Source organism: Anser cygnoides, chromosome 3 (assembly GCF_040182565.1).
Source record: "Anser cygnoides isolate HZ-2024a breed goose chromosome 3, Taihu_goose_T2T_genome, whole genome shotgun sequence".
NCBI lineage: Eukaryota > Metazoa > Chordata > Aves > Anseriformes > Anatidae > Anser > Anser cygnoides.
In genome coordinates, this window is record NC_089875.1 from 83,829,020 (window position 1) to 83,856,321 (window position 27,302).

The following is a 27,302-nucleotide window of genomic DNA, read 5'->3' on the forward strand; positions in this document are numbered from 1 at the left end:
TCCTAATGTTATACAGACAAAATAGTTTCTAAAAAACAATGGGACTATTGTCTTTTTTTTTTCTTTTTTTTTTTTTTACTGGTGTTTCTAGGTACCCTGTAGGAGCAAACAACAGGCGAGGTTGTCAAATGAGGAGATACAGGTGCTCCCAGCCCAGCTTCTTTTGTCTACTGGACATTTTGAAGATGGCCTTCTTTTGATTTTCCATGAATAACAGCTCGGACTGAGCTCTAAAGAGATGCAATCACAAAGACTATTTCATTTCCTTTCCCTACAAAACATAACTTTTCTTATAGCAGTTCAACAGACACTTAATATGGCATTATTTAGACTGAGTAGGTGGACACCTGTCAATCTGAGAACAAATTTCCTTCACATGTTGAACCTGAACTCTATATTTAGGAAATTTTCTGCAGGCCAATTCATGCCAACTTTACCTTCAACAAATAACAAAACAAGCAAAGGTTTGTATTCTTGCATAAAAAAAAGGCTGAGAGAGGTTTGTTTTGCCTTTGTGCTGATTAAAGTCTTGGACCGTCACATACCTTTTTCTTCCTGCAACATTAACAACTTTGATAAAATGCACCAGAAAACTTTACAGGACATGTCTCTACATTTTTGGTAACAATTTACTATTGTTTCAGTACTCTCACAAGAAGCAGTCACTCAGTCTCCCTTCAGGGGGAGATTACTACAGTCCATGTTCTAACAGCCCCGTTCTCTCCGTATGCTGTATAGCCCTGCAGTGTCTTTCACAGAAAAGCTCTCTGCTTCTAATCTAACCCTATTACCAGCTACATGGGTACTGATGCAAATCCACCACCCCTCCTGTACATTTGCATTTTGGCACCTAAAAAATTCTCTGTGCTTAACACTCAACTTCCTAGGACCATCAACCCTCACTTTTTAATCCATTTCCCAGTAAGATTTACATGTCTTTAAAACCCACAGCTCACCTCATAACGCAGTCTCACTATTCAGATACCAGTTTTCCCAACGTCTCTGGTATATCATCTGCTAATAAAGTTTGTATTCTTTAATAACAGAGTTTATGCACTTAAATACCTGCCGGAGGACGAACACATCTGCACCACGCCAGCTGAAGTATTTCAAAGTCCAGCACTTTTAAATCAACTCAAATGCCTTAAAACTAGTTTCCCTGTTTGCACTGACAGTTGTGGTTACAGGTGTTACGCACTTAAAAGCTCTGCCTAGATATTAAAACTTGCACACAGCCTCATTCATATTTGCAATCACTGACTGTGTTTATCTATGAAAAATCTGCAATACATTTGTCATGCCCACACTGACTTTATATAACATGTTCATGCAGAAGTTCCAAGCAACATCACAGAATCATTACCGTCCACATATGTAAATGCAAGCGAACCACTCCACGAAGCTTTTAATATATAACACAGGGAGAACAAGCATGTAATGAAATGGTGGGAAGAACGAGGGGTGAACTCCCTGGAATTAAAGCATACATGTGTATAATTTTTTGTAAATGGCAGGAATGCTTCACTCCTACTGAATACTTTTTAAATATTTATACCACATACAAGCTAGTAAATAAGATTCAGATCTCATAAGAAGTCCATTATAGGACCTGATCATCTAGAGTATTTGAGAAATTGCCGAACAGAGAGAAATAAGCCCAACCTGCACCAGATTCACTGCAGGAAATTGGCGAGCTGGCAGCCCTGAGAATTCCACCTCTTTGATCCACAATGAGCAAGGATAATAAGGGTGTATGTACTCACCCTCCTCTGCTTTTCACTTTCTTCAAGGAAAAGAGTTCTGCTGATTCAGGGCTCCGGCCATGGCCCAAGAGAATTTTGTTCTTACACTCCCCACACATCAAACCTCTACTTTTTAAAAAGTTCTCAAGATTTCCTGGCTCTTTACTTAATTCAAGCAATTATGGTAACAGGCATTTCTTTGTTGCCTGTCACCGAAGTATTTTAAGCACTTTGAGTCCTGTCTCGTTTTATACTTGTTTCTGAAGGAGTCAGTTCTGGCCTTCAGCTCTTTGTTTTCTTTCAAAACCTTATTGAACGAGCTGTGCTCCTCTGCGTTCACTTCAAGGACAGAATGTTTTCTTTTGTCATGATAACTCCTATTCTGAAATGTCTCAAACTTACAATCAAATGCAAAAACAAAGTTCTCCCTTCCATTTATTCCCGCTAAGAGCATCCCGATGGCTGTGCCTTTCAGATAACCACTAGAAACTACATGCTGCGGGTAACAATGTAGAAAATGACGCTGAATACTCGCTCAGGATAACTCAGGCAGGAAAAGTCGTTAATGCATTTTACTTGGGAATGCCCAGGTTATGTTTTATGTTGCGACAGGGGCAGACAGCTGCAGTAGGTCTGCCCCCCTCATCAGCATTAGTGCTTTCCCCAAAACCATAAAGGTGAGCGTGTGTCATGCCAGCGCGGGTATTGCACAGAGAACCGGCTTCCACCGAAGTCAACAGGAAAACAAAAGAGCCTAGGAGTCAGAGCTTCCCTTTCTTTACTCTTATTTAAATGTCAACCAGTGTTTTATGTGGTTGTTTATTAAATAATAATAACACAATAATGCCCAGAGGCTCCAATTAGGACCGGGAAGTCGCTGCAGCCGGATTGTGCAAACGCCAGGGAAGGGACGGAGGGCTGGGAATTGGATGCCTCCCCAGCAGCTCCTCTCGGCAGGCGGGGAGAGCTTCTCCCAGGGCTCCCCGGCACCGGAGCAGCTAATCCTGCTGTGTGCGTGGGAGTTTTATGCTACTTCGGTTTTCAGGGTTGTTTTTTTTTTTTTAACGTCAAGATATAGAATAACCAGGAAGGCATGCCAAAGAGGTTTTCTTCAAAGTGGCCGAGCCCACAAAGGGAAAAAAGAGCGCATGGAGATGTATATGCTAATTCTTATTAATTAAAACCAGAATGCCGGAGTGAAGCCGGGCAGTCTTTATTAGCTAACATTAAAACAAAGGGGTGATTCGCCTTCCTTTGAGACAAATGTAATCACGGCAAAGTTCTGCTCGCTGCAGTGACGTTACTCCTCCTCGCTTTACACCAGTGCAAGCATGGAATCCGGTCAGGACCCGTCAGGAAGGACTCAGAAGCTGATAACGAAACAAAAGGACGAACACGAGGCACAAGGGGAGGACAATCAAAGGAGCGGGATAAGAGTGAGCATGTTGCTCTTGGCAGAAAGCAACTGGCAAAAATTAATCGTGTACTCAGCCTCTCGCTCAGTTCTTTTTGTTTTGTTATGAAACAGGCTTTGTTTTTCTTATAGAGGAATGGGATATATTTCAGCAGAGCAATCCGAGCTGGGTAGGCTTTACGGCAGAAGTTTGTTTTATAGGGAGGTTTGAATGAAGACAGAGTGGATTTGGTTCACCAGATGAGTGCAGTTGTTCCAGGCTGAAGCAAAAAGAGCAGCGTGAATGAGATCCCTCAGAGGAAAGCATGAGGAGGTAAGGAAGGAAGTGATCAGAGGAAAGCTGGGGTGGACCAGAAGCACAGACACAAACCCTGAATTAAAGCTGTGGCAGAACAATGCAGGACCACAAAGGCAAGGCCTGAAACTGAGGAGAACACCAGCAGCCCAAGAAGGGGCGAAAGGGTGGTGAGGTGCTGCTGTACAGTGAGGAGAATGGGGAAAAGGGCAGTGAAAACTTTATCTGCTGCGATGGGGAAAAGAAGTTAGGGTTGTGGAAATAGTGGAAGAACAAGCACAGCCCAAAAGCAGCTTTCACACGGGAGAGAAAAGGGAACAAGGAGCTGGCAGGATGTCACCTTTCTCTGCGGTGGTGGAGAAAGGACAAGGAAGGGACAAGAGGTTTTCTTCTTGCAAAACAAGAAGAAACTTTTGTGAACAGAAAATGTACGTTCAGTGAGGGGTAATGCATGGGACTGGCAGGGGGGGCAGAGGTATGGAAGTGCAGGGGTGCATAGATGAGAGGAGGAGAAGAAAGTTAAGCATTAGATGTAGATAGATCGTACAGCACGTATACCACCTGTAAAACCAGGGAGGGTGGAGCTCAGCTATAGAGGTTTTTGAGAACAGAATGTAGCCAGATACTACGTGAAAAAAAAGAGAAGGATGGAGAAGACTGAAAGATACTGAAAGAGAAGTTGAACACTTAGTAAATGATCTGGGAAAACAAGGTTTAATTAAAGTCCTCGGTTCTTCATTGTTCTTTGTAGAAAAGTGAGTTTAAAGAAGCAAAATTTTCAACTGGCTTCCACAGAGCTTACATGCAAAATTTCCAAAGAAGCAACAAGTTTGCAACTACAAGTATGAGCTCGTTTCTTCAATGTGCACACCAAAGTAGAGGGGTAGGTCTTGTGAGTAAACAGAATGGAAGGTGTCTATACTGGTAAAGGAGCTGTGTGGTTCCTTCCACCTGAGGAATATCTAAACAGCTGCCTATCAACCTTAACGTTAAACCCACTTCTGAAAAACAAGAGTATCCCCAGAGTTTACAGCTTGGTTGATGCTCTAAGAGATACCACTTCTGTGCCTAGTCCAAGTAATTAGTAGGAAATAGTTAATAAGTCTCAGTTGTGCCTGTGTCTTATGCTAGTTTTTTCACTAACATTTGCGTGGAAGAAAAACCCGATCTTCACATCTCAGCCTTAAACAGCTGAATAAGGTCATGGAGAATCTGGGCTCCGCTCCACCCCAACAATTGAGACATTGACAACCCTAACCGTGTTTAACTTCAACAGCTCTTAGTTCACACGTTCGGTATTACTCATGTGATTAACATTTGGCCTGTAATTTGTTTCAACATTCCAGTTCAACGTATTTTTAGTTGACTTGATTCTACTCTCCAGTTAATACGCAATACCATACTGCTCCTTTACCGGTATAATCATTGATGAGCAATTGTCTTACAAAGATGTAATCAAGTCTTTTGGAAAAAGTCTTTGTAGGAAAAATTGTAGTTTTCATTTCTGCTGAACGCCATGGCAGCTGTTTTTGTTTGTTTGTTTGAAGATCAAGATAAAAGCAGAATTCAGTTTGGTGCAGTGTTTCTCAAAAAATTCAGTCAGGAAACCTTTTACATGAAGTTCGAAAACATGGACTCTTTTGGAGGAGACAAAGGAAGGAAGATAACAGACAGAGGTAATGCAAGCATTGTTTTTTTTTTTTTTATTGAAACTATTGACAGCGGAGTGTGAGGGTGTGCAGGACATGTGGATGTAATGCATTTGTTCTTCAGGTTGCAGTAACATTTCCAGCACCTCACGACACTGCCCTCCCGATGCACCTTACCCTGGTATTCAATGGTATGATTCACAGCAGATGGAAAATTGTTCCACCTTTTGCCAGTGACGATACCTTCCTGAAATTGTAGAGGTAATTGCAGTAGTCAGAGCTGCAAAATTTTACTCACTGCTTCCTAATTATTCTATATCCAGGTCTGCTATCAGAATTCACACTTATACACCAGTGAGTTCAGTAATTTTCTTTTTATAGCCTCAATGTATTGTCCTGAATATATGTGAACCGACTCAAATGGGTTATCGCTGTTTCACCTCCTTGCAAGTAAAAAGTTCTGTTTCACCGTGACTTCATGGTTGCCCCCTTGCATCACAAAATGACTGCAAGGGCTGCCTGGGTCGTTGAAAGCAGCCACACCATAGAAACCCTTTTCTTAAAGCATGAAGCCTCATCTAGAGGTTTGGGTTTGATTTTATTTTCACCCATACTACTGTTACTGGAAGAGTGCTCTGGAATCTCATTCCTCTCTGACAATTACAGCTCTTTTTCTTATTTCCAGTTTGGTTGAGATAACTGCCAGTTCCTGTGTCAATGTATTCCTTATCAATAAAACACATCTTAACATTTTTCAAAATGTAGCTCCTTGCACTTTTAGAGAAAAAAAAAATAAAGATGTTAACAGTTATTTGGGCTAAACATGCCATAATCCTTTAATTTCTTGCAATAACCACATTTTCTACTCCTATTTTCCCAAGCAGCCCAATCACCTTTTTCTGGTGAAGTACTGGTTTTAATTAATCTTTCCTGAATGCGTATGAGTGGAATTATACACAGTATTTCAACTGAAATGTGTTTTCAATGCCTCTCATGTTGGCAAAGATACTTTCTGCTAGAAATACCTTAATACCTTAAATCTGAGAAACACATTGTCCTATCGAAGGTCATTCCATTTTGCAAGTTCAGGCTGTAATTTTTGGTACATTTTACCAGCGTAAGTCAGCACTGAAATATGCACAGGTGACCTTCACTGACCTCTGGCTTTCATTCCTTTTCCTTTTTATCCTTTTCTCTTGCCAGCACTGTGCAACTGTGTAGCAAAGCAGATTGAGAAAATCATTCAATTTTTCTTTCAGCTGATTTTCCTGCCTTACAATTTCTTCACTAATCCCCATTTTCTTAACTAATTTTTTTTTTTTTATTCAGCACCACATAAACACTTCACTGAAGTCCTGACAGATAATTTTTTCTGCATTTTATCTACACAATCTGCAAACGGCGAGTGCTTGATACATCAGTAAAAAACCTTCAATATGTATGACCAAATTGGAGCGGAATGACAGACACTGCTCAAGATGACTTTTCCTCAGCCAGGGTGAGATGGAACAAGGCCTCGAAAAGAGCTCTGCTAACTGAAGGTCACTTGCTTGTGAGAACAACCTGTTAATGAGAAATAAGACACTGTGAAGTGGGAGGAATACAGTTAGACAGCACAAAAGAAAAGCACTGTGATGTGGACCCTGCATGAAATGAATAAAATGTCTCAAGGAAAAGGAAGAAGCAGAGTCAAGGTAAAGTTAAAGAGAATGAGAGGAAGACAGGAAAAAAAAAAAAAGCAACCTAAAAACAATGGGGGAGTGAAACAATTGCAGAAGGAAGGGGAAGATAAAGAGTAGTACTCAGACAACTAAATTTTCACCATGGTCCCAGAGCAATATACTGGAAGGGCTACTCCATTCCGAACTGCACAAAGGTCAAAACGTTGTCCTACATTTGGACTTGTCCTTTCAGCAGGTGTCATGCTTGAAGTGCGGATCCAATAAAATTTAGTACGAGCACTGGCTGTAAATAAGCTCTCCCATTCCCAGTATTAATAAAATTTGTGGATGTTATTTAAAAATATGTCCATAACAGGGTTTAATTTTAAAGGCACCCTATGCAGCACATAATGGGACACGGCAAATTGGTTATATAATAAGTAAGTAGAAGAAAGAACAATATAAACAGTGGTTTGCAGCCTTGACCCTATGGTGTTTCCTGCCACAATGAAAGTAAAAACACATGTTCTCTGACAACCATCAAACACTTTGTCACTGCTGTTGGACATTTTGCTGCCTTAGGGCTTGTCTACATGCAAAGCTACATTGGTTTAGCTGGGTTTAATTTGCTGCAAAGGGACGTGTGAATTCTTATTTTGACTTAAATCAGAATTATTTCAGTTTAGCTCAACAAATTAGAGGTCAGATAAAGCCCGAGCAGCTCTGTTGATTAGGACAATCATGGTTCTAATCAATTGCTTACAATTACAGTGCTGCTTGTGCTGGCAAAAGCTTGCTTTCTAGTAGCTTATCTTGATGAAGTTTTGCCCGATTTCTCAGACTCTTAATTGACTTAAATTGCGGCTGAATGGTCTTTAGGATCTAGTGTCACATGAGTTAGCGTAAACCAATCTTTTCTGCTGGGGAAGGCAGAATATCTATACAGAGATCTATACAGAGATGAAACAGCACCAACACTAAGTGGGAAAGTGGTGGTTATTCTAAAATTGAGGTCAACATTTTCGATATTGCACCCAAACACAGGCACTTCTCAGCAAACAGATTATGGCAGAAGTTGCTGTGTCAGCCCTGTGTGGGCTCAAAGGGCTCTTGGCCTGAGCAAGTGCCTCATACACACACTGGGAGACATGCAAGGTTTGCTTAATTCGAAGTTTGTAAGAACAGCTTTGCCTCAGCCTTCCTGGGAGAAACACTTTGGTAAGAATACTTAAGACTATTGCACGACCATAGGGAAACTTATCTGCTAAGGGAAATGCAATGGAAATTAAGAATTAAATGAATGGAAAAACAGCCATCATTATTCCTAAGAAGAGCATCCACAGAAGGAGTTATACCGGTATAGTAATAGGAGGACAATTACAACGCTAACAACATCAGTGCGTTTCCTCAGCCTTGCTATGGAGAACCAGGACCTGTCTTTGCTTTAGAAAAGCTCGTCAGCATCCTCCTTCCTAAGGAAGCATTCCAAGTATTCCCTCCACAGGGGCAGAGATAACAGCTAGATAGATTTGCTATTTTCCGTAACTGGTTTTAGGCCAAGGCAAGCCAGGTAAACCTGAGGAGACCGTCTCCTAATTGTCCCAACGTTGTCGTGAACTTCTCCGTCACGGAGAACGCACGTTATTAATTACTATTTCTATTTTTGTTGCAGAAAGGCTCTGCCAGGTCACCCCAGCGCTTAACGCCTCAGTTACACCAGAATTGCACACATCGCCGCACGGCCGCGGTGCCACCACGGACACGGGGCTGCGTTTAAGCCATTATTAGGGACTAATTAAGCCCTTCCTCAGCTCGGGCTGACTGCTCTACGCTCCTGGGGGGCTGCTGCCCGCACCCTGCCCTTATTTCGGCGCACACAAGCGCTGTAAGCGGAATAAAGGCGGGGTGCGGGCAGCCCGGCCCCGCCGAGGGCTCCCCCCGGGCAGCTCCGCTCCCCCGGGGCGCCGCCATCTCAAGGCCGGCACCGCCATCCCCGCCGAGGGGGGATTTAAACCGGCACCCCGGAAGCCCGGGGCGGGGCATGCCGGGATTTGTAGTCTCTGCGGTCCGCCTCCGCTATTGCGCGGAGCGGCGGGGAGGGCGGGCGCGGACTACGCCTCCCATGGCCCTCCCCCCCCGCCCCCCAGCGGCGGGGAGCGCAGGCGCGGTGCGGCGGGCTGCTTTTTGAATCCGCGGCGTTGTTATTGACGCCATCTTGCTGGTGCGGGAGGCACGGAGGGGAGCGCCGCCGCCGCCGCCGCCCGGGCCCCGCCGCCATCGCTCGTCATCGGCGGCCGAGGGCCGGCTGAGCGGGCCCGGCCCCGCACCCCGACACCCGCCCGGCCCCCCGCCACCTTTCGCGGCCGGTATCGGGCGCCGCCGGGGCAGGGCGGCCGCAGAGAGAGCGAGGGGAGGGCGCCCGGCCGAGCCCGAGCCCGAGCCGCGGGGGGGGCCCGGGGAGAGGCCGAGAGGGAGGCGGCGGAGGGCCCTGACGCGGCCGCCCCCCCTTGTCCCTGCCTCCCGCCCGCCGCGCAGCGCGGGGAAGGCGCCTCAGGGCAGGGCCGGCCGCCTCCGCGCCCCCTGCCCGTCGCTGCGAGCCCCCTCGGCGGCCGCCCGGCGCCATGGCTTGCGGCGCCACGTTGAAAAGGACTCTGGATTTCGACCCGCTGCTCAGCCCGGCGTCGCCGAAGCGGAGGCGATGTGCGCCATTGTCAGCGCCGGCCTCGGCCGCCGCCTCCTCCTCCTCCTCCTCGTCCTTCGCCGCCGCCTCCCCGCAGAAATACCTGCGCATGGAGCCCTCGCCCTTCGGAGAGGTGTCGTCCCGGCTCACCACAGGTGAGGGGCTCGCCGTGCTCGGGAGAACCCCCCCCCCCCCCCCCCCCCCCCCCGCGGGGTTTGGGGTTGGTTTTATTTATTTATTTATTTTTGGGAAGGGGAGGCTGGGGTGGGCGCGGCGCCCCCCCTCCGGCCATTTTGTGTCGCAGCCGGGGGTTGGGTTGGGTTGGGCTGGGGGGGGGGGGGGGGGGGGGCGATCCCTGCTCGGCTTGGCACGGCGGCGGCGGGGAGAGACACAATAGAAATGGCCGTTTGCAGCAGCAGAGGGGGAGGAGGGACGGCGAGGAAGGAGGGGGGCGGCGCGGGCGGCTGGGGAGAGGGGTCGGGGTGGGGGGGGGGGGGCGTTTTGGGGTGGGGGGGCTGGGGAAAGGGAGCCGAAGAGTGGAGGGGTGGGGGGGGCGTGGGGCTGGGGGGAGGCTTGAGCCGGTGCCGAGGCTGGGGGGGGCTCGGCAGGGAGGGAGGGTTGTGCTTTATTTATTTATTTATTTTTGGTAATTACGGTTCTTTTTTTTTTTTTTTTTTTCCTCCTCCTCTTCCACGGGTGCCTGGCTGTGGCCGGGAGAGCCGCAGGGGCGAGGACTGCGGAAATGCCGGGGGGCGGCGGGGCCGGGGCTGCCGGCGGGCGGGTGGGGGGGGGGGGGGCGTGCCCGTTCCTTGGGGGATCCCGCTGGGGTTGGGACCCCCCCCTCGGGACCGTTGTGGTCGTTCCCGGGGGCCCGAGGCGAGGCGCGGCACCTCCTCGCCGTGCCCAGACGGCGGGGGGGTGGGAGGGAGGGAGCGAAGGAGGGAGGGAGGGAGGGCGGCCTGTCATCAATCACCCGCAGAACGCCAGTGGGAAAAGGCAAAAGCAGATAAAACAAAGGGGGGATTCCGCTTCCAGCCCCGTAAGGCGCGTTGCCGTCCCGGATGGCCCATCCTGCGGCATCCTTCGAGTTTCCAACGAAAAGGGAGCGATGGGAGCGATTGTGTGCCGGTGTGAGAGTTGCCTTTAGGGCAGATAAAATGGGATCAAGCAGTCTCCTCGTCTCTCGGAGACGCTGGGCGAGAACGAAACCCTTCCCCATGCTTAATGTGCGAGGGATGATTCAACTGGTGGCCTTGAAAGCTTCAGGTCGGCTTGTGTAATTGTGTCAATTAAAAATCAACCGAGTTCGTTTTACCAATGAGTACGAAGAGAAGAAAGGAATGAATCTTGGCTGGGCACGCAGGACTGATTGGCCCTTCCGATGGTTAGTCTAGTGGGTGGCTTCCAGTAATGCACTTAAGAACGTTTATGCTTGCAGCCATGAGTGGTTGCAGTGATGAGGTATAGGTCTGTGTCCTTTGTGTGCAGGAAAAAGCCCTCTGTAATTGTTACAATAGAATTCCTTCTGCTGTTGCATTCATTACGCCCTTCTGTGCAGAAGTTTGCCCCGGATAACTGCCAGTGTTGACCAGGCAGTAAGTTTGAATGCGTTTTCAGATTGTCATCTCCTCCACGTCCCTCGTTTCTGTATTCTTAGTTCTGGAAGCTGTACAGTAGAACACTTCTTTTCCTTCATGGGTTTACAAAAAAAAAATTGCTCGGAGGGAAGTGTATAGAGGGCATACAAAGTACTTACACTTGGCATCAGCGCGTTGATATTTTTTGAACCTCTAGGAAAAGATCTTGAATGAGTCAGCGGTCTGGGATGAGAGCTGTGATGGATTGCACTCCCCGGTACAGCGAGGCATTATACGTGCTTTGAGATAGATCTTTCACATCAGAAATCATTTGATTCTTTCTAGAAGATAAGCGTTGCTTCATAGCGATGATTTATTTTGGCTTGTTTCTTTGGGATTTGGAAAGCTTAGATTATGAATATTTAATATAAATATTGTCTGGCCAGTACATGTGTATTGCTGAAAGGAGACAAATCAATACAATTTTCAGCAGAGATTTTAGCTGCAGCAGTATTTGAGGTAATGCCTCCATTCCTATCGTAATGATTGAAGCCCTTAAAAAATAAATTGCTACTGAACTTGAGCAGATACAGGCCTCTCTTGAAAAAATTAGAGGTGGAGGTTGTAATCCATGCGAAAAGGTGGTTCTGCACTGACGAGGATGTTTTATAGAAGGCATCATATAAAGTAGTGAAAAGTGAAGGGCACTGAATCAAAATGTCTCTTCCAGGACCGAATGATCCTGAGCAAAGCTGGATGTGTTTGCAAGTTGGGCGCATTTACGTGGCTTTTGTGTAAAAGCTCCCTCTGGTTTCTGTTACAAGGAAAAAAAAACCTTAATGCAGTGCTAGTGCAAATGTAACCATAAAGGAGCTTGCTTGCTTTTTCCTTTTGGTTGAATTTAGGAGGATAATGATGTTGGGTATATTTTATTTCAGCCATCAGCGCACAAAATAGAGCTTATCATTTTAAAGGGGCCACAGAGATTTTGCGGGATTCATCCAATCTAATTTTGTAAATGTACATCTGACCTAATAATTTGTGGTATTCTTGATAGTCAGTTGGAAGAAATAGATGGTTTGTTCTAGAGCTCTGCCTGGGGTTGAGGCAAAGCCTACTTTAGAAATATGTATTGCTTCCCGTTGACTGTAAAATGAATTTATGTGACCATTTCTGATGCAAATGTCTCCATTTGGGTCAGATAAATCTTGCCTTCTGTCTGAAAAGAATTCCAGTCTGATTTTCAAAGTGTTCCCAACTGAGTCACTGTTTTGTTCGGTTTTATATTGAGAAATTCAGTAACAATAGCCAGAATTCAGTTGACTTCACTTACGGTTTTCTCAGGGTGTAGCTGTAATGCTGAGATTACCAACACTTAAAAGGTATCTGTCTGAATTTTATTTAAGGAAAATTATGTTGGTATGAAACCAGAGGTGTGGATATAAAGCCACATGCCAGTACTTCATTTGAACTTCATGTTAAAGTGTTTTTTTCAACCTAATACCGTGCCGTGGTACTGTTTAACTTACCAGCACCAGAACTGCTTAGCACATGGTTAATCATTTCAGGAACGAATTATCTGGAAGCAGAATACGAATTGATTGGGGGGGGGGGGGCTGAGAACCACGAACACAGTGTGGGCAGTCAGATGAGAAAACAGCTGTCTTTGTGGAGTGCTCGCAGACAAATAAACGATAAGTCTGCTTGAGACAGGGAAGGCTTATTCATGATGAAATTTATCTCTCACAAGAGTACTTTAATATTTTGTGGTTATTTGAACAGCTGTTAGGTCACTTCCAGTTTCTCAATGAATTTGGCAGCCAAGCTGTAATTGTGGCTTCACCATCTATGTTTTCTGTGGAATTGACCTTATGCTTACTTAAGCATACTCTGTGAGTACGTTTGGTAATTTTTGGATAGCATTGTTTGCATCTAGAATTATCTTCTGAAAAGTAAGCTTGTTGTGAGCAGCACCCATCCATAGCTGCCTGACGTGAGGGGGGCCTGATCCTGCAGCAGTGTCTCTTCTGAGGAGTTTTCTCCTGGTCGGATCCTACAGATGAGTTTTACTTCGGTGCAAATTCTGGCTATAGGTGAGACTCTGGTGACACGCTGGGCGAGACAGGAAGGCAGCTCCTGATGTTACTGAGGGCGTTGAAGATCTTCCTCTGCAGGTCTCTTGGGTGTGCGCTGCGGTATCACAGGAGTATGGCCGAGTGGGCGGACTTGGTAAGGAGGGGACTGGGTCGGGACGTCTGGGTGATGCACTGTATGTGTTCTGTTCCCGGGGAAGTCCTGAGGGAGTACACAGTTTTGGTTTCAAGCTGTTAAATTTCAGCAGCTGAAGGGCAGAAGTGGTGGTATTTTTTGTATTCTCTGCTGGAGGATCTGGTTTAAAACTGATAAATTGCAGTTTTACCCCGAAGAAAGATTGCGTTCTGGGCAAGAAAATTTTATAAACATATGAATAAAATATTTACTATAAAATATAGCTCATATAAATATATGAATAAATGACATTCAAGTCCTTTCTTGAATTAAAGAGCACAGGTCAGTGTTAGGAAGCCTGCCTGTCTGGGTATTTCTGAGACAGAAGCTGCAGTGGGAAATGCAGTCCAAACAAAACCATCCGGCCAAGGGTGAGGGGGGATAATGCTGGCAGAAGTTGAAATCTCCTCGTCCGTGATACACAGTAGCTAAGAAGACAAACCCAGCCCAGCAGCTTTCTTGCCTACTACTATTTCAAAATCAGAGGTTAAGTTGCAGCCAGAACCTTGTAGAATCCAGAAGAATGTTGTATTTAAAAACAGTTTGTGAAATCTCTTAAAAATCCCCAAGCAAGCTCTTGCATCTGTGTGTGCAACGCTTCTCTCCATCTGAAACATTCATCTGCTTGAACGTTTCCCCAGTTACTGGTGTTGCAAACCAAAAACTGTATGGGTGGGGTTATTGAGAATAGTCTTCACCTCAGGTCACTGGCCGAAAGCCAAGCGGAGATAATGTCAAAAATCTGAGAGTGTATGGAAACTCCCGAAGTTACGCGCTGCTTAGGAATGGGCGGGCATAATTGGTGCTTGCTGCTTTAATGGCAGCCTCTTGGCAAACGTCTCTGGTTGGAGATGGCAAAGAGAGGGGTTTGGAAGAGCCTGCCTTCTGGGAGGTGACCGAATATTTACAAACAGAAAATAGTTAAACGTCTTAAATACAAGGCCTTTGTCTTTCACAGAATAATCTGAAAAAGTGGACTAATTAGCACCAATTTTCAAAGTTAGGCAAGAAAATGACTTTGAACTTTTTGAGTAGGAAGAGCAGTTGGCCTGCCCCATAGTGTCCTCCCATGACCTTTCAGCCGTACTCTTGAGCAAACTTAGAGGGACTTCTCTCTGAAACTTCGGGTTGGGCAGTGGCCGCGTCCAGGTTTGCATTTTAGATGAACAAACGTAGCAGCTTCGCAGTGAGGAGTGTAGGTCCTGCAGCATCTCTTTCTGCCTAATTTCTGTTTTGTTAACATTTATCGGCATGTGTATTTATTGCTAAATTACCATGGCAAGATGCCAGGCTTCTCATTGTGCTCCAGTTTTGCAGAAACCATCAGGATTTGAAAAACAAAACATTCCCATCCCCTAAAAAAAAAGGGGGGGCAGGGGGAAGGATCGTAACGGCTGCATCTGGTCTTGATCATTTAATTTATTTGAGAAATTTCTGTATAGATGCCTGTGGTGTCTATAAATGTTAAGTACCCTTGGACTTAGATGTCGTAAAACGTAGAGGCAGTTTTTTCATTTCAGTGGCAAGTCTGATAAATGCAACGTGACATTTTTTTGTGTGCGAAGAGAAAGATCTAATTGCTGTATCTAATACATTTTGCATTGCTTGATTTATTTTTCATTGCTCAACCCCTTGATCAGGAGAGCTGGGATTTCCTGAAATAGCACGTTGGCAGGATGAGCTAACGGCTGCGCGAGCAGCCGGCTCGCCGTGGCAGAACCAGAACCTTCATCAGGCTGAGCAGCCGAGTAATTGGATCTCGCGAGGCAGCCGGTCGTGTGCCACAGGACCCGCCACGAGCTGCTTCTGGAGCCAGAGACGCTGGCTGTGAAGTGTCAGCTTGTACCCGTTACAGGGTTTTCTGTCTTGGAGTGTGCTTCTCTGAGATGAACGTGATTTCTGAAAGTATACATTTGATTACTGAAGCCTAACACACCATGCCTAATTCAGAAACACAGCTGGAGTGATGGATGTCTGTGACCAAAGCGGAAAGAGGAGTATCTGGACCGTTTTAATTTCTGTGCTGTGTCTGTGGATGCTCTGTATGAGGAGATAAAAAAGCGAGGAATGCTGTTAACCCACTGCTCTGCGGCAGGGCTGTCCTTAGGGGCAACAAGCTGCTTCAAATCGATTCTGTGTGTCAGTAATGTGGTGGGGAGATAAAAATTAGGAATGTGGTAGCAGCAACTAAATGCTGAGTAAGGGAGATGGATCTGAAGTAGGACAGTGGTTTTGCTTCAGAGGGAGCCAAACGCCCTTAAGATGTGAGCTGCTGACGTGGGGATAGCGCTCGACGGATTCGCTTAGAAGAAATCTCAGGCAGGGTTCAGGTCCGAATGCACACGTTGAACGGTGACACTGCAGACTGAAACCCGAGCTTCAGGTTCCATTTCAGGGCAGGAAAACTGCTGCTCTGATTTCAGCCTATTGAGTCACCTACCTCCTCGTTCTGCCAACGTTTCCTTCAGCTAAACGAGAGAAGCTGGGAACTGAGATGCGAGACTGCCGGTTTGAAAATCAAGCCAAAAAAGAAAAATCCTTCAGGGGAAACAATCATCACTTTTGTAGTTGATAAGAGGTTATTAAAATGGAGAAAATAATTGTTTGCCTTGTTACCTTTTCAAATTGAACTGCTGCTTCCCTTGTACATAATTTCTGGGTAATTACAGGTCAGGATGAAGTAATTAGATGACAGAACTTTGGAAAAAAAATAATTTCTCGTCTTTTTGTCGTGAATTAAAGGAAGTGAGAAGTAGACATCACTCCCAGGAAGTAAATATTTGGCTTGGTAATGCATCAGTGTGACAGATCATATTTCAGTTGTCAAATGTGAATTCTGAATTGCCCCTTCAGGTTTTCACCTCTCTTCGTTGCGTGCGAAAGCAACATAAATGTGTAATTCTGTTTCCCTGAATCATAGCTCAGATTTGGAAAGAAGGCTTGGGCGAGTGCCATCCGTCACCCGAATGCAAGATTTCACGAACAAAGATACTTCACATGATGATCCTAGCAGACAGCACTCCAGATGAGAAGGAGTATCTGTGCATTTCATTAAGTTCAGGTGTATGTAGCCAAATCCCCCGTGCCTTGCGCAGTCATGGCAACCACAGCAGTCTTACCCTTCTTTGTCCTGGCATTGAACCTGGCCTTCTACATGAGGGTTAGAAGAAGGGGACGCACGGTTCGGTCTTGCGTAACCGCTGGCATCCACAGTCATCTCGAATTGGGAACATCACTTAGGAGTGCCGCTTCATTTCAGTGTGTTAGGAGCTTGGCTTTCTGCTGCCCTACATTCAGCAGGCCTGGTTTTCACTTTCAGCCCCTCTGCCCGGGGTTTCCTGTAGCTGTCTTTGTGCTTTCTGAGCTACCCCTAGCCCGTAGGAAACACTGAGCACGGGGGATATGGTGAAGTTAAAATGAAACCAAAGGTAGGCCGCCGTGATGTAGGTCTGATTGTATTAAATACGTGCCTTCTGTCGTCTCATACGTAACATTGCTGCATGAAACACAATAGCTGGCTTGAACTTCACCACCAATAAGATGGATGCAAGTGTTATTTAGAACACCTAATGAATTCCAGTACATATGATTCAAGTTCTCACTTCAGTTTTACAGTCTTAGAGAAGCTTGCTTAAATTTAGGTTTTCTCTAATCAGTACACTTTCAGATTCTAGATTTCTACGTATAAAGAAATTTGTTAATTAAAATGCACGTCATTGTTGAAAAAGACAGTTTGGGCCTTCATACCTAAGGAGCAAACCTGTCCTGTCTTTGACACCAGTTAAATGAATGCTTTAATTTAGTTGTCAGTGCAGAGAGAGTAGGTACAGCTAACTGGAAGTGAAGGAAGTGAAGAAACAATGTGAAAAGGCAGGAAGGTTTTCTGGAATCCAAAGTAGGTTGGAGAATGAGATCTGCTAATTTTTAAACTTCGTTTAACTAGGCCAGAGTTTTAAAGGGCTTGACACTTCGACGTCTGCTTTGTAGATACTGTTCAGAAGTTGCTTGGTTCTCACTGCCTTAGGATTTCATGGCTGCTTTCATGTATTGATGCACTGTAAAAACTGTTCTTAAAGAAAATGTTTATTCATTGGACATATTTGACTGGATTTTTTAAGCAAAACAGTAAATGCTGAAAGTGGCTTGATGCATTCAACAACTACTCTTACTCTGCTAGGTTCAGTTAAAATAAATAAATTTTAAGGTCATAATCAGGGTTTATGCTTACTTTGGGTAGTGCTTGTGTAAATGCACTCTGGCAAATCCAGAATGCTTCGTTCACTTATAAACATAAATGCAAATTAAGAACGTGAATAAATGTGTGTTGTCTGTGTGACCTCTGTGAATTTGGACATACTCTAGCTCTTTTACGCTTTTCTAAAAATAACGTATTAACCCATTATTTGGATCCTTTAATAGTTACTTGAAATGTTTTTATAAACAAGTGTAATACAGATCAAATCTAGGCCAGTTTTAATCCAGTTTTAGTGACTTAGATTTGTTATTTAATTTTCATTTGAAATTGGCTGTAAATGTTTGCAAATTTACACTTTGCAGTGAAGTCATTTAGCTTGAAGTAATGGATTTTATGCCGCTATATATTAGTAAAGAATATACTGATGTGGTCCTGCCTGCTGCAAAAATGCGCCTGCGTAATTTGAAGTATTACTAGTCCAGATTGAATGGCTTGATGGTGTGTTAAAGGAGCGCTTTTTGCATCTTGGTCTCCATGTCACAAATGGGGAAGCCTGAGTCATTCTCAGTCACTTGCCTGTGCTCGCAGCGCTCTGTAGTCCTGCTCTACACGCTGACCAGCAGGACTTTAAATCCCCCCATTAGACCAAATATAGGAGTGCTGGTAACCCAAAGAGCTTAACGGCATGCTCACGTGTGCAGCCAGGACTTCAACTTCCAGCCTTTTTTTCTGGTAGCTGTTTGCAGTGCAGGCAGTGCATTGTCATTTCTACATAGTTCCTTGCTCCCTCCTGTATTTGTTTAGTCTTAGCCCTTTCCCTCAAGTTACAGCTGTGCAAGCCATCAAAGCAGCTTTTTATTAAAGGGGGGAGGGCTGTCCCAGTGTGCCTGTCAGAAGCTTTTCTTAAGGCTTTTGATTGTCAGTGCAAGATGAGAAGAAAGCGAGTTGTTTTTTTTTTTTAAGAAAAAGTATTGTCAAATTAGAAGTAGGTGAAATTAGTCTAATATTATTGAGATTTCTGTGCCCACAATTCAATATAATTTTGAATAGAATTGTGTATCCTTGGTGCACAGCCCTTCATTTCCTGTCCCAGTTGAAGCTATTTTCCTAAAGTCAGTACATGATTTTTTTTTTTCCCTGATTGTATATCTTGCTTTTGATCCTTCTTTTCTGCCTGTCACTTTTATGTTTTCTCTGAATTGTTTTCTGTTTGATTTGCAGAGGTTGTTAGGGCTGGAAGGAACCTAGCTGATGATTGTTGCTTTAACTCCTGTGGTTTTATCCAGTGACCAGCTTTTTTTTCAGCTTTTTTTTTTTCTTAACAAATTTGGAGGTTAATCTGGTTTGAAAATATTTCTGCATAACTATAATACTAAGAAGAGTTAGAAGATTTCTATCTAAGTTGTTACACCCCAAATTTGGCTTACATACAGAATTTGGAAAGCCTGCCGAAGACCACGTAGTCATAGTGAGGGCTGCACGTGGCGTGTTGCGTTTTTGTTGATGTAAATACAGCGTGTGTCCTTGTAGTGTGGACATGCTTTAGGACAGATGTTATCTTAGGAGCTGACTCGCTTCTTGCTCACAATTGAGCAGTATCTCTTTAGCTAGAGCAGCACAGGATTATGAGGAAAAATACTGTTTTGTGGCCATAATGCTGTTGAGTAAAACATTGCAGCGCCGCCTCCGAATGTCTGATGCAGTGTGTATGCATGAGACAAATCCTACATGGGATTCTGCTTCGTTTTGGAAGCCTACCTTTGTCTTGGTTTAACCTGATCTATGTATTTCTGTACCACAGTGGAGGTGTATATATAAATATGTCCTACAAGAAGTATAAATTCTCCAGTCAGCCTTGAGTGCATTTCTTCCCCCCCTTCCTCACTTCCTTCATTTGCTGATTGTATTTCTTTATTATGTCTTCTGCAGCTGCAGTTTCTTTCAGCAAAGTTACTGTTCCCCTTGTAGGAGACTGAAAATTGTTCAAGCACTGTAGGCATGGGACTGACAAGGTAGAAATTGCAGGGCTCTTCACCAGCGAACAAAATCCAAACAAGCTCCTTTGCTGAGAAGGCACTGATATTTCTGTTGACTGGAAATGGTTTCCTCTCTAATAAACTGGAAGCTCCTGGATTGATTTATGGAATGGGAGACCCAACACAATCGTTAAACCTCTGAACTAGGCATTGGCAAATGTTTGTTTCTGCTTGCGCTAGCATAGGCTTCAGCCATGAACTGAAAAAGCTGTCTGCTGAAGTAAACCTGCTTCAGCTGGTGGCTTACAAGGAAATGTGCAAATATGGAACCTCAAGAACTTTCTGTTCTCAAACACTGAAATTTGGTAGAGAAATTTCAACAGTATTGGTAAAATGAACAGAAGCAGGAAGGAACCGAGTGGAGTCCTTTTTAGCTCTGACACGACGATGCTGATTTGTGTGTATGTGAGCTTTGGAAAGCTGTCTGCCAGAAGCTTAGAAGCTCAGTCTCAATGGAAGCCGATTGCTTAGGGAAATGGTTTTTCAAAATGTATTTGAGTGTTTAAGAATTGTCATAAGGAAGAAGTCTTTGGAGGTCTCTTTCTGTGAAGGTCCCCTAGAAGGTGAGGGAGGGGAATGCATTTTTTAAATATTTGACATAGCCAGGGGATATCCGTTCAGGGCACTGATGTTCCTGAGAACTTTTTGTCACGTGGAATTTGAGAGAAAGCACACAGGCCTGATAGTTTTATTGCAAGGATTGTTTTTTCCTTGTCATTTCTCATTTCAACAGAAATGATGTTATTGAAAGCACCTGCTGTATTTTTCACGGTGCAATCAAATGCTGACCATTGACCAATTGCCATACTTAATTTAAAATAGGCTATTGATCAATCCACAGGGTTTATTTGAATAGATCTGGGGCTATGAAAAAATGTTGAGGAATACATTCGTATTTTGCCTGTCAGTTTCTAGTTCTTGGAGGTTTTAAGCTGTAGTTGCTTTAGAAATACTTTGTCTAAATTGTTTCCCTCTCTGCTTTGCTGGTCGTGTGCCAGTAACTGTACAGGGAGGAGTGGTATTTCTTGGAGATGTGGTATTCTGGAGTCTTCTGTTCCCCTTAGCTCTGTGAATGATAACCATGGCGTGTGGAGGAGAAAGGTGATTGCAGATGAAACATTTGGAGGGAAGGTGATGAATGCCAGTGGAAGTTCTACAGCTTATTTTTTACCACGTGTGTCGTACAGTTGATGGTTCCTAAATTTTAAAGTTCTGCTGTTAATTTTTGTTAGCAGTACTCTGGCACAGCTGTTTGACCTTAACTAACAACATACTTCGCTATTGTTTTCCTTGTGAAACAGTCTGGAGTTACCTTCCTTTTGGTTAAGTTTCATTATTTGGCTTGCGTCTTAGGTAAAATGTTGTTTTTGCAGGACATGTTTTTAAGAGTCTAGCTCTTGTCATCTACAGTATTTGGCGTTTGAGTGGAAATAAACTTAAGTGAAATTCTGAAATGTAATTATTTTAGCCTTTTAATTCTTCTGTTGTTTTTCTTCTAGAACAAATTCTGTACAACATAAAACAGGAGTACAAACGCATGCAGAAGAGGAGACACTTAGAAAATAGCTTCCAGCAGACAGATCCTTGTTGTTCTACTGATGCACAGCCACATGCATTTCTCCTTACTGGACCAGCTTTGCCAGGTACCCAGAAAATTCTGTGTAATTTTCACTATGTTTTCGGATTCCGAGTCAATAATTTTCCCTAGTTGTCTTGTGGTACCTTCTCATCACTTATTCTTTTTTGGGCAATACCAGCATTGATCTGGAAGATTGTACCTTCTGATTTTAGCAGTCAGTGGGACGCAAAGCTTTTAAGGTTTTCAAGAGACCATCCTGCTTACCCTGCAGCTGATCTTATAATAGGCTTTAGTGGAGCAGCTGTCTTTGCAAAAATATGCTACAATTTTAATACTAAATGGAAGCTTGAATGTAAGTGGCAATGGCCATTTGTGTAACATTGTGGAACAACACTGGGTGTTTTGATACTGATGCGTATCATCAATCACAGATGTCTTCCTTTTGAGTGTTCAGTCAAATTTTACTTTAATTAAAAGTGTTCAAATGACACAAACTTTTCTCCAAATGTTTTGTAAAGTTTCTTTAACGTAAAAGATGTGAAGAAAACTGATTATGTTACTGGTTCAGAACTACTTATGAGTGGTAAATTGGTGCACCCAAATATTTTCTTAGGTACTTCATCTGCAGCATCATCACCATTGAAAAAAGAACAGCCTCTGTTTACTCTCAGACAAGTTGGAATGATCTGTGAACGTTTGCTGAAAGAGCGTGAAGAGAAAATCCGTGAAGAGTATGAAGAAATTTTGACCACAAAACTTGCAGGTATTTAATAGTTCAAAATAATGTGCTAGGATGAGTTCAGAATTGTAATTCTTTTGTCATTTTTGTGATATGCTGTGTTTTTTTCTGACCTAATCTGATTAAGGAATGAGATTGTATACGGGACAGAAAAAAATGTGTAGTCTCTTTGATAGGATTTTCTCTTCTGTGCTGCCTTGGATAGAAACTGTGACTCCTGGTTATTACCAATCAATGGAAACAGAGGTTTTATTTCAGATAGAATTTTCTCTTGCTATCATGTTTGAATTGATCATTTCCTCTTCGTGTTTTTTTGCCAGAAAGACTTTCTGTTTTACTGGCTTAAGAGCTCTGTGTGAAGGACTTTTTTTTTCCTGCTTGGGAACTGACTTCCTTCTTCTGGAATTTGGCAAGAAGACAGTACCTAAGATTTCCCTTTCTCTTCCCAGTTACTTATATTACACTGCTGCCAGTGGAGTAGTTTGGTTGCTGCTTGAGCATCACTAGTTGAGATGCATTTCTGATACTGTGTGTTGAATTCTTGTATTTCCTACCACTCAACTGATACTTTTGGTGCCTGATGCCAACTTATATTTTGTTAAGGATCATGTTAATGTCGGCACTGAAAAAAGGACCTTTCTTTAGTTGTCGTTGTCCTCTACTTCTAAGCATTTTGGTAATGTCTGAGCACCTAAATTCTGGTGCGTTCAGAGGTAGGTGCCTTCACAATGTGATCTGGTGTCTAATTTAATACTTAGTGGTTAGTGAATATCTTCTGAGTGCACTCTTTGGCAGCAAATCTGCTTTTAAATACCCACCCACCACCATTCTGCATCCCACCTGAACACACACCAGGATTAAAGTTTGTAAGTCTGTCCAGGTATGGGAGTAAAACCTTCTGCGGGCATGCCCACACAGGAGGTCACCAGGCTTGTGTCAGGGTTGTGGGTTGTCCATGACAGTGTTGTCTCTGCACCTGAGCCCATGTTCATGTTCTGTGCTTGCTGGTCTGCCACTGCTCTATAAAAACTGGCATAGTTCTAAGTCCCTCTTAAATCTACATTTCTTTAATACATAATTAGCCTTAAATACTTAATTTTATTTGGGCCTAATGTTCCATTTCTACAGTTTTCTTTTTAACCTGCTTCAGACTGATGAACTAGGATTCTGTAGAGTTTTCTTCTAATTTGTGTGTTAGGAATTGGGTCACTTCTTGTGTTCTCTTAAAGCATATTTCAGTTAACAGTGATCATCGTAACCAGTTGAAGAGCAGATATGTTTGTAGATTTCCCCCAGATGTTTTCTGACATTTTCTGTAGTTCTTTACAGCAGGAACCCTTCTGGCAAGTTCTTGCATGTGTTCTTTGTGTCAGTCTGAAAGTCCTTTAGGAAGGAGGGGTGGCTTCTGCTGGGGGCATGGGGCAGTTTACAGTGAGATGAGATGAGGTGTATTTGTTCTTAGGGTCATTGCTGAAAGAGGTCAAGTTACTGCATCCCATATATCAAGCTGTTAGTAAATTTTCAGTTTTATGTAGGAATTTAGAAAGAGAGACTGCCAAAAGAATTCAGACTAATTCCTTCCTTAGGCGGCCAGTAGCATTTTTCTGCTGACAGTGATTATATGCTTTTCTAAACTTTGTGCAGTAAGGTGATACTCCTTCTTACAGACTAGTGAAATCAGTGGAAATGTAACTGGAAATTCTGTAAGAGATCTTAATTGAATAGCTTCTTTCAAGTGACTTAACTGAATGCTTGGATCTCAGGTATTTCCTTGTTTCCTGTCTGAATCACAGTTTTCTTGTAAGTAGTTAGCCAGATACTGCCTTTTTTCCCCTCTCTGCCATGTTCTTTGTGAGCAGAGTTGCCTTTCATACAGAGTTAGCGTTTGATGAATGGAAAACTCAGATCACTGTAATGCCCTGATTTCCTTTCTGTCTGTTACTCAAAATCTCTGTGTTAGCATAAAGTTGGGATTGCAAAATCCTTTGCAGATTTGAAAACCAGAGGAGGGAGTGCAAGGGGCTCCGTGAAACTTTAGCTTGAAAGCTGTTCTAGAATTTGCTTGTGAAAAATAGCTCTCTATTACTGTGGTTCCAAGTTATAGAGTAGTTAGAGTATAGCAATAACATTTGTGTGTAGGGTATATGGCCATCTTTTGACTTAAACTGTTAGAATGTATGGTGCGGGATTCCAGCTGGGCAAGTATCTTTACAGTTGTTCACTTCAGTTTTCAAACAGTTCAGTGTAGATCACTCTTGCCTTTGGATTAACTTCCTCAAGCTGAGTGCCACAAGAAAGGGGATTTTTAGTAACCGTGGATTCTTTAAATTGCCAAAGCCATACTGTTAACAAAGATGACACTACAAAAGTGGCTGTCTATGTTGACTTAAACCGTTAAGGAAGAAAGGTTGCAGGATGGTTTCTGGCCTTTAATACATAACTTTTAGGAAAAGTTCTGGTTGCTGTTGTTTTTGGAAATGGTTTCTGGGCAACAAATCCTTCAATCTGCTCTTTGTGTTATTTTGTTGTTTGGCTAAGATCCTCACATGGCTGCTGCAAAGCCATCAATCAGAACTGCACTGAAACAGAGGTTCTGCTTGTGGGCAGAGGGGAACTGGCTGCCATGACACTGGGCCCGTTCAGGCAAGGATGAATGTCCTTAGATCACTGAGTCAGGTCCGTACTTGGGGCTGCTGCGGCTGCTGCAATACTTGCTGATTACTGATACGCTGTTTACTTCAAAGGTGAAGCTCATCCCTGCAAGAGGATGGGGACTTTAATGGGGCAAACCTGTGGGACTAGGAACCACTACCAATGTAACTGCATTTTTGGTTGAAGATTGCCTTCTTTGACCTTGCCCTTTTCTCAGAACACCCCACATTGCTGCACATGTATTTTTCCACAAGGGAGGAAGGGGAATGGAGAGGAGCGGCATCTGGTAGATATTACTCTCCTTGTTCAATTTCCTAATTCTGAAAGGTGATATCCTGCTGATGAGTGCAGTATTAAAGCTGAATAAAATATTGTGAGTGTATGTATGTGTGTATAGAAATAATCTGTCTGGAAAATAACAGTGCTTAGTCCAAAGCTAAACGAACGTTTGATACCTAAATTTCATTTCAGATCACGCAGTGGCTGTTTTCATGCAGTCCACAGTCAGCTGTGTGGCTACTTCTGTGGCTGGGATTAGTGAAGTGCTAGTCACTTAGCATCTCATCTTTTTAGTTTGCCTTTTGCTTTTCATTTTCGGCTAGTCACCAAAAAGAGTTTCTAACTTTGTAGCAAGTCCCTTTCCTGTACCTTTGTTTCCATACCATTAAACTAATTTGGTTCTACATCTGGTAGCGGCAAGAGCAGAGAGAAGTTACATTTCCAGCCCTAGCACTGACCATAATGCTGTATTTGCTGAACTGCTCTGCCCTTCTTAGCATCTGTGAAATGAGCATACTCAGTTACTTCAAAATAACAGATTCTGACTCTTAGCATATACTGGGTGTATCGAGGTCTTTGTGTATGTGCAATATAGTTATCTTTGATAATATTACTGTTTTTCTAAGGGAAATTCTTTTAATTAAGGGGACATGCTGCATCGTTCATGGGGGATGGAAAAGAAATGGCAGCTATGAACTGTGCAGTCACTTAAAACTGCTGTTAGTGGATGTGTGTTTAATTGATATGATTTATATGGTATAAAAAGTAGCCTTGAATATTTTTCAGCCTGAGTTAAACTTAATAGACTCACACTTCTAATGTTTCATGCTTGCAGAACAATACGACGCATTTGTGAAGTTCACGCATGATCAAATCATGCGACGATATGGAGAACAGCCTGCCAGTTGTGAGTATCTATTTCTTGCGGTTCCTGTAGCAGCATTGGATTACCAAACGTTCAATAGTTTAAATGGCCTTTGTTCATTGTTAAGCTTCGACTAGGACCCAAGGCAAAAATTCTTCATGTTGGTAGTATGGAGAGCCGAGGTTGAAAGGAAGATATGCGGTAAAATGCAGCTTTGGTTTTAAAACATGCAGAGCTGTCACCCATTAGGTGCTGGTTTTTGATGTTGAAAAAGGTTTTGATATTGCTATACCAGGTTTGTGATAGCCCTGCCTTTTGTTACCTTCATCATTAACTCTTGTTTTTTTTTTTCTTTTTTCAGACGTTTCATGAATCACATTTTCTGCATATGTGGGCTGCCCTATACACCCCGTTTTATTGTTGCAAGCTGTCCCAGTAATGACTTGCAGCAATGCCATATTTTTTCCCCCTGTGAACACAGGTTATTTCAAGCTTTTGTCAGTGGCAACCACTCTTATGCAGCAACTGGTTTTGGAGTGCTCCCTGATGTCAGTACCACCTGGATGTGGACCTTTGCTACCTGTAATAATACCAGTGGCCTCATTTGCTGTATCATTACGATTTGGCTTCTTATGTTAATAAGTTTGAAAAAGTAAAGGATTAAAGCTGGTGTTCTAGAAGTTGCCCTTCACTGGTTGTGTAAATAAAAATGTAGAATGACACTTCTGACTGAAGTTAGTGTGGTTTTCATAACTGTGCACTACAACAGAGCTGTAATCACAGTTAAATTAGAATGTAATCCCAGGACAATTTTAAGCAAATAGCCCACAGTACTGCCTGTGAAATAGTGAAGGAGGGCATTTCTGTATTCCATGACTTTTTTGGGGGTTAAGAATGGGTTTATATGATTTCTCATTTTTGTAGTTTTTATTTATTCTATCAGTCTTTAACAAATGTTTATTGCTGCAATTTTTCAGTGTATCATTGTTTTACTGCCCTTGTAGTACTGGAATTTAGTTGGAAGAATAAAACATTTACTTCTAATCTGTTTGTTTTTAATATGCAGGTGGAACTTTTGCTGTGTATGAATAAACTTAAATCTGAGTGTTTAAATGAAAACTGTATTTACTAGCAGTAGTGGGTGGGTCAGAATTTTAGGAAAGGAAGTGGATGGAAACCTCACATAATTCTTCAGAGGCTAAGAAATGCTTCTTAGATTGGATGTATTGTTTTAGTTAGGGAAGCATGTTTGTGACACAACTGACAAAATACTGATTTAACTTGCTGCAGCTGACTGGAAACAGCTGTGCGTGTCTTCCTTCAGATTTAAGTGACACATCAAAGGAAGTCTGTTCCTAAGCTAGAGCAGGTGCTTGGTGCTTGCACCACAAGCTGCAGCTACCTAGGTGCTGCAAGAGCTGAAGGCGTGCAACCTCTGCGTTCTGGGCCTAGGAGTTTGTTGTTAGATACGCTCAGCTGTTTCCAAACTGCTGTGTAAGTGGTGGCTGCTGTTGTCTTTGTAATTCTGAGTCACAGCACGAATGACTGAAACGTTACTACATGGTAATTCCAGAGCTGTGTGCCACGGGTAGGAGTATTACTCATCACATGACTCGGATTATCTGCTTTGGGGACTTAAAGGCAGTTTTAAACTAATCCTTCGATTAAACT

The 27,302-nt window shown here is 43.4% G+C and overlaps 1 protein-coding gene and 2 long non-coding RNA genes across 8 annotated transcripts in view; 2 read left to right on the plus strand and 1 right to left on the minus strand.

Annotated features, from left to right (window-relative positions):
- LOC136790479 (uncharacterized) overlaps positions 1–2,228 on the minus strand; it is a 32,172-nt gene extending 29,944 nt beyond the window's left edge. For 3 of the 4 annotated variants that reach the window (XR_010830475.1, XR_010830478.1, XR_010830476.1), the window contains exon 1: positions 1,764–2,228. This is a non-coding gene — a long non-coding RNA (uncharacterized lncRNA). The remainder of the gene's footprint in view (positions 1–1,763) is intronic. The other variant, XR_010830477.1, reaches the window with a different exon arrangement.
- Positions 2,229–8,960: 6,732 nt separating this feature from the next.
- Positions 8,961–26,675, plus strand: AKIRIN2 (akirin 2). 3 transcript variants are annotated; one of them, XR_010830472.1, is made up of 5 exons: positions 8,961–9,596; positions 21,017–21,160; positions 21,710–21,859; positions 24,580–24,773; positions 25,602–25,653. XR_010830472.1 is itself a non-coding variant. In XM_066994569.1 (5 exons), the coding sequence occupies exons 1-5, from the start codon at positions 9,383–9,385 to the stop codon at positions 26,001–26,003; spliced, it is 591 nt and encodes a 196-aa protein (XP_066850670.1). In that variant the 5' UTR covers positions 8,970–9,382; the 3' UTR covers positions 26,004–26,675. The 3 variants fall into 3 exon arrangements, 1 of the variants encoding a protein (XP_066850670.1); XM_066994569.1 differs by lacking the exon at positions 24,580–24,773 and adding an exon at positions 25,993–26,675 and having other exon boundaries at positions 8,970–9,596; positions 25,602–25,673; XR_007169356.2 differs by lacking the exon at positions 8,961–9,596 and adding an exon at positions 10,425–10,707 and having other exon boundaries at positions 25,602–25,673.
- On the plus strand, positions 10,714–20,018 carry LOC136790480 (uncharacterized). Its single transcript, XR_010830480.1, has 2 exons — positions 10,714–13,247; positions 14,927–20,018. It is a non-coding gene; the product is annotated as an uncharacterized lncRNA (long non-coding RNA).
- Positions 26,676–27,302: the final 627 nt, after the last annotated feature.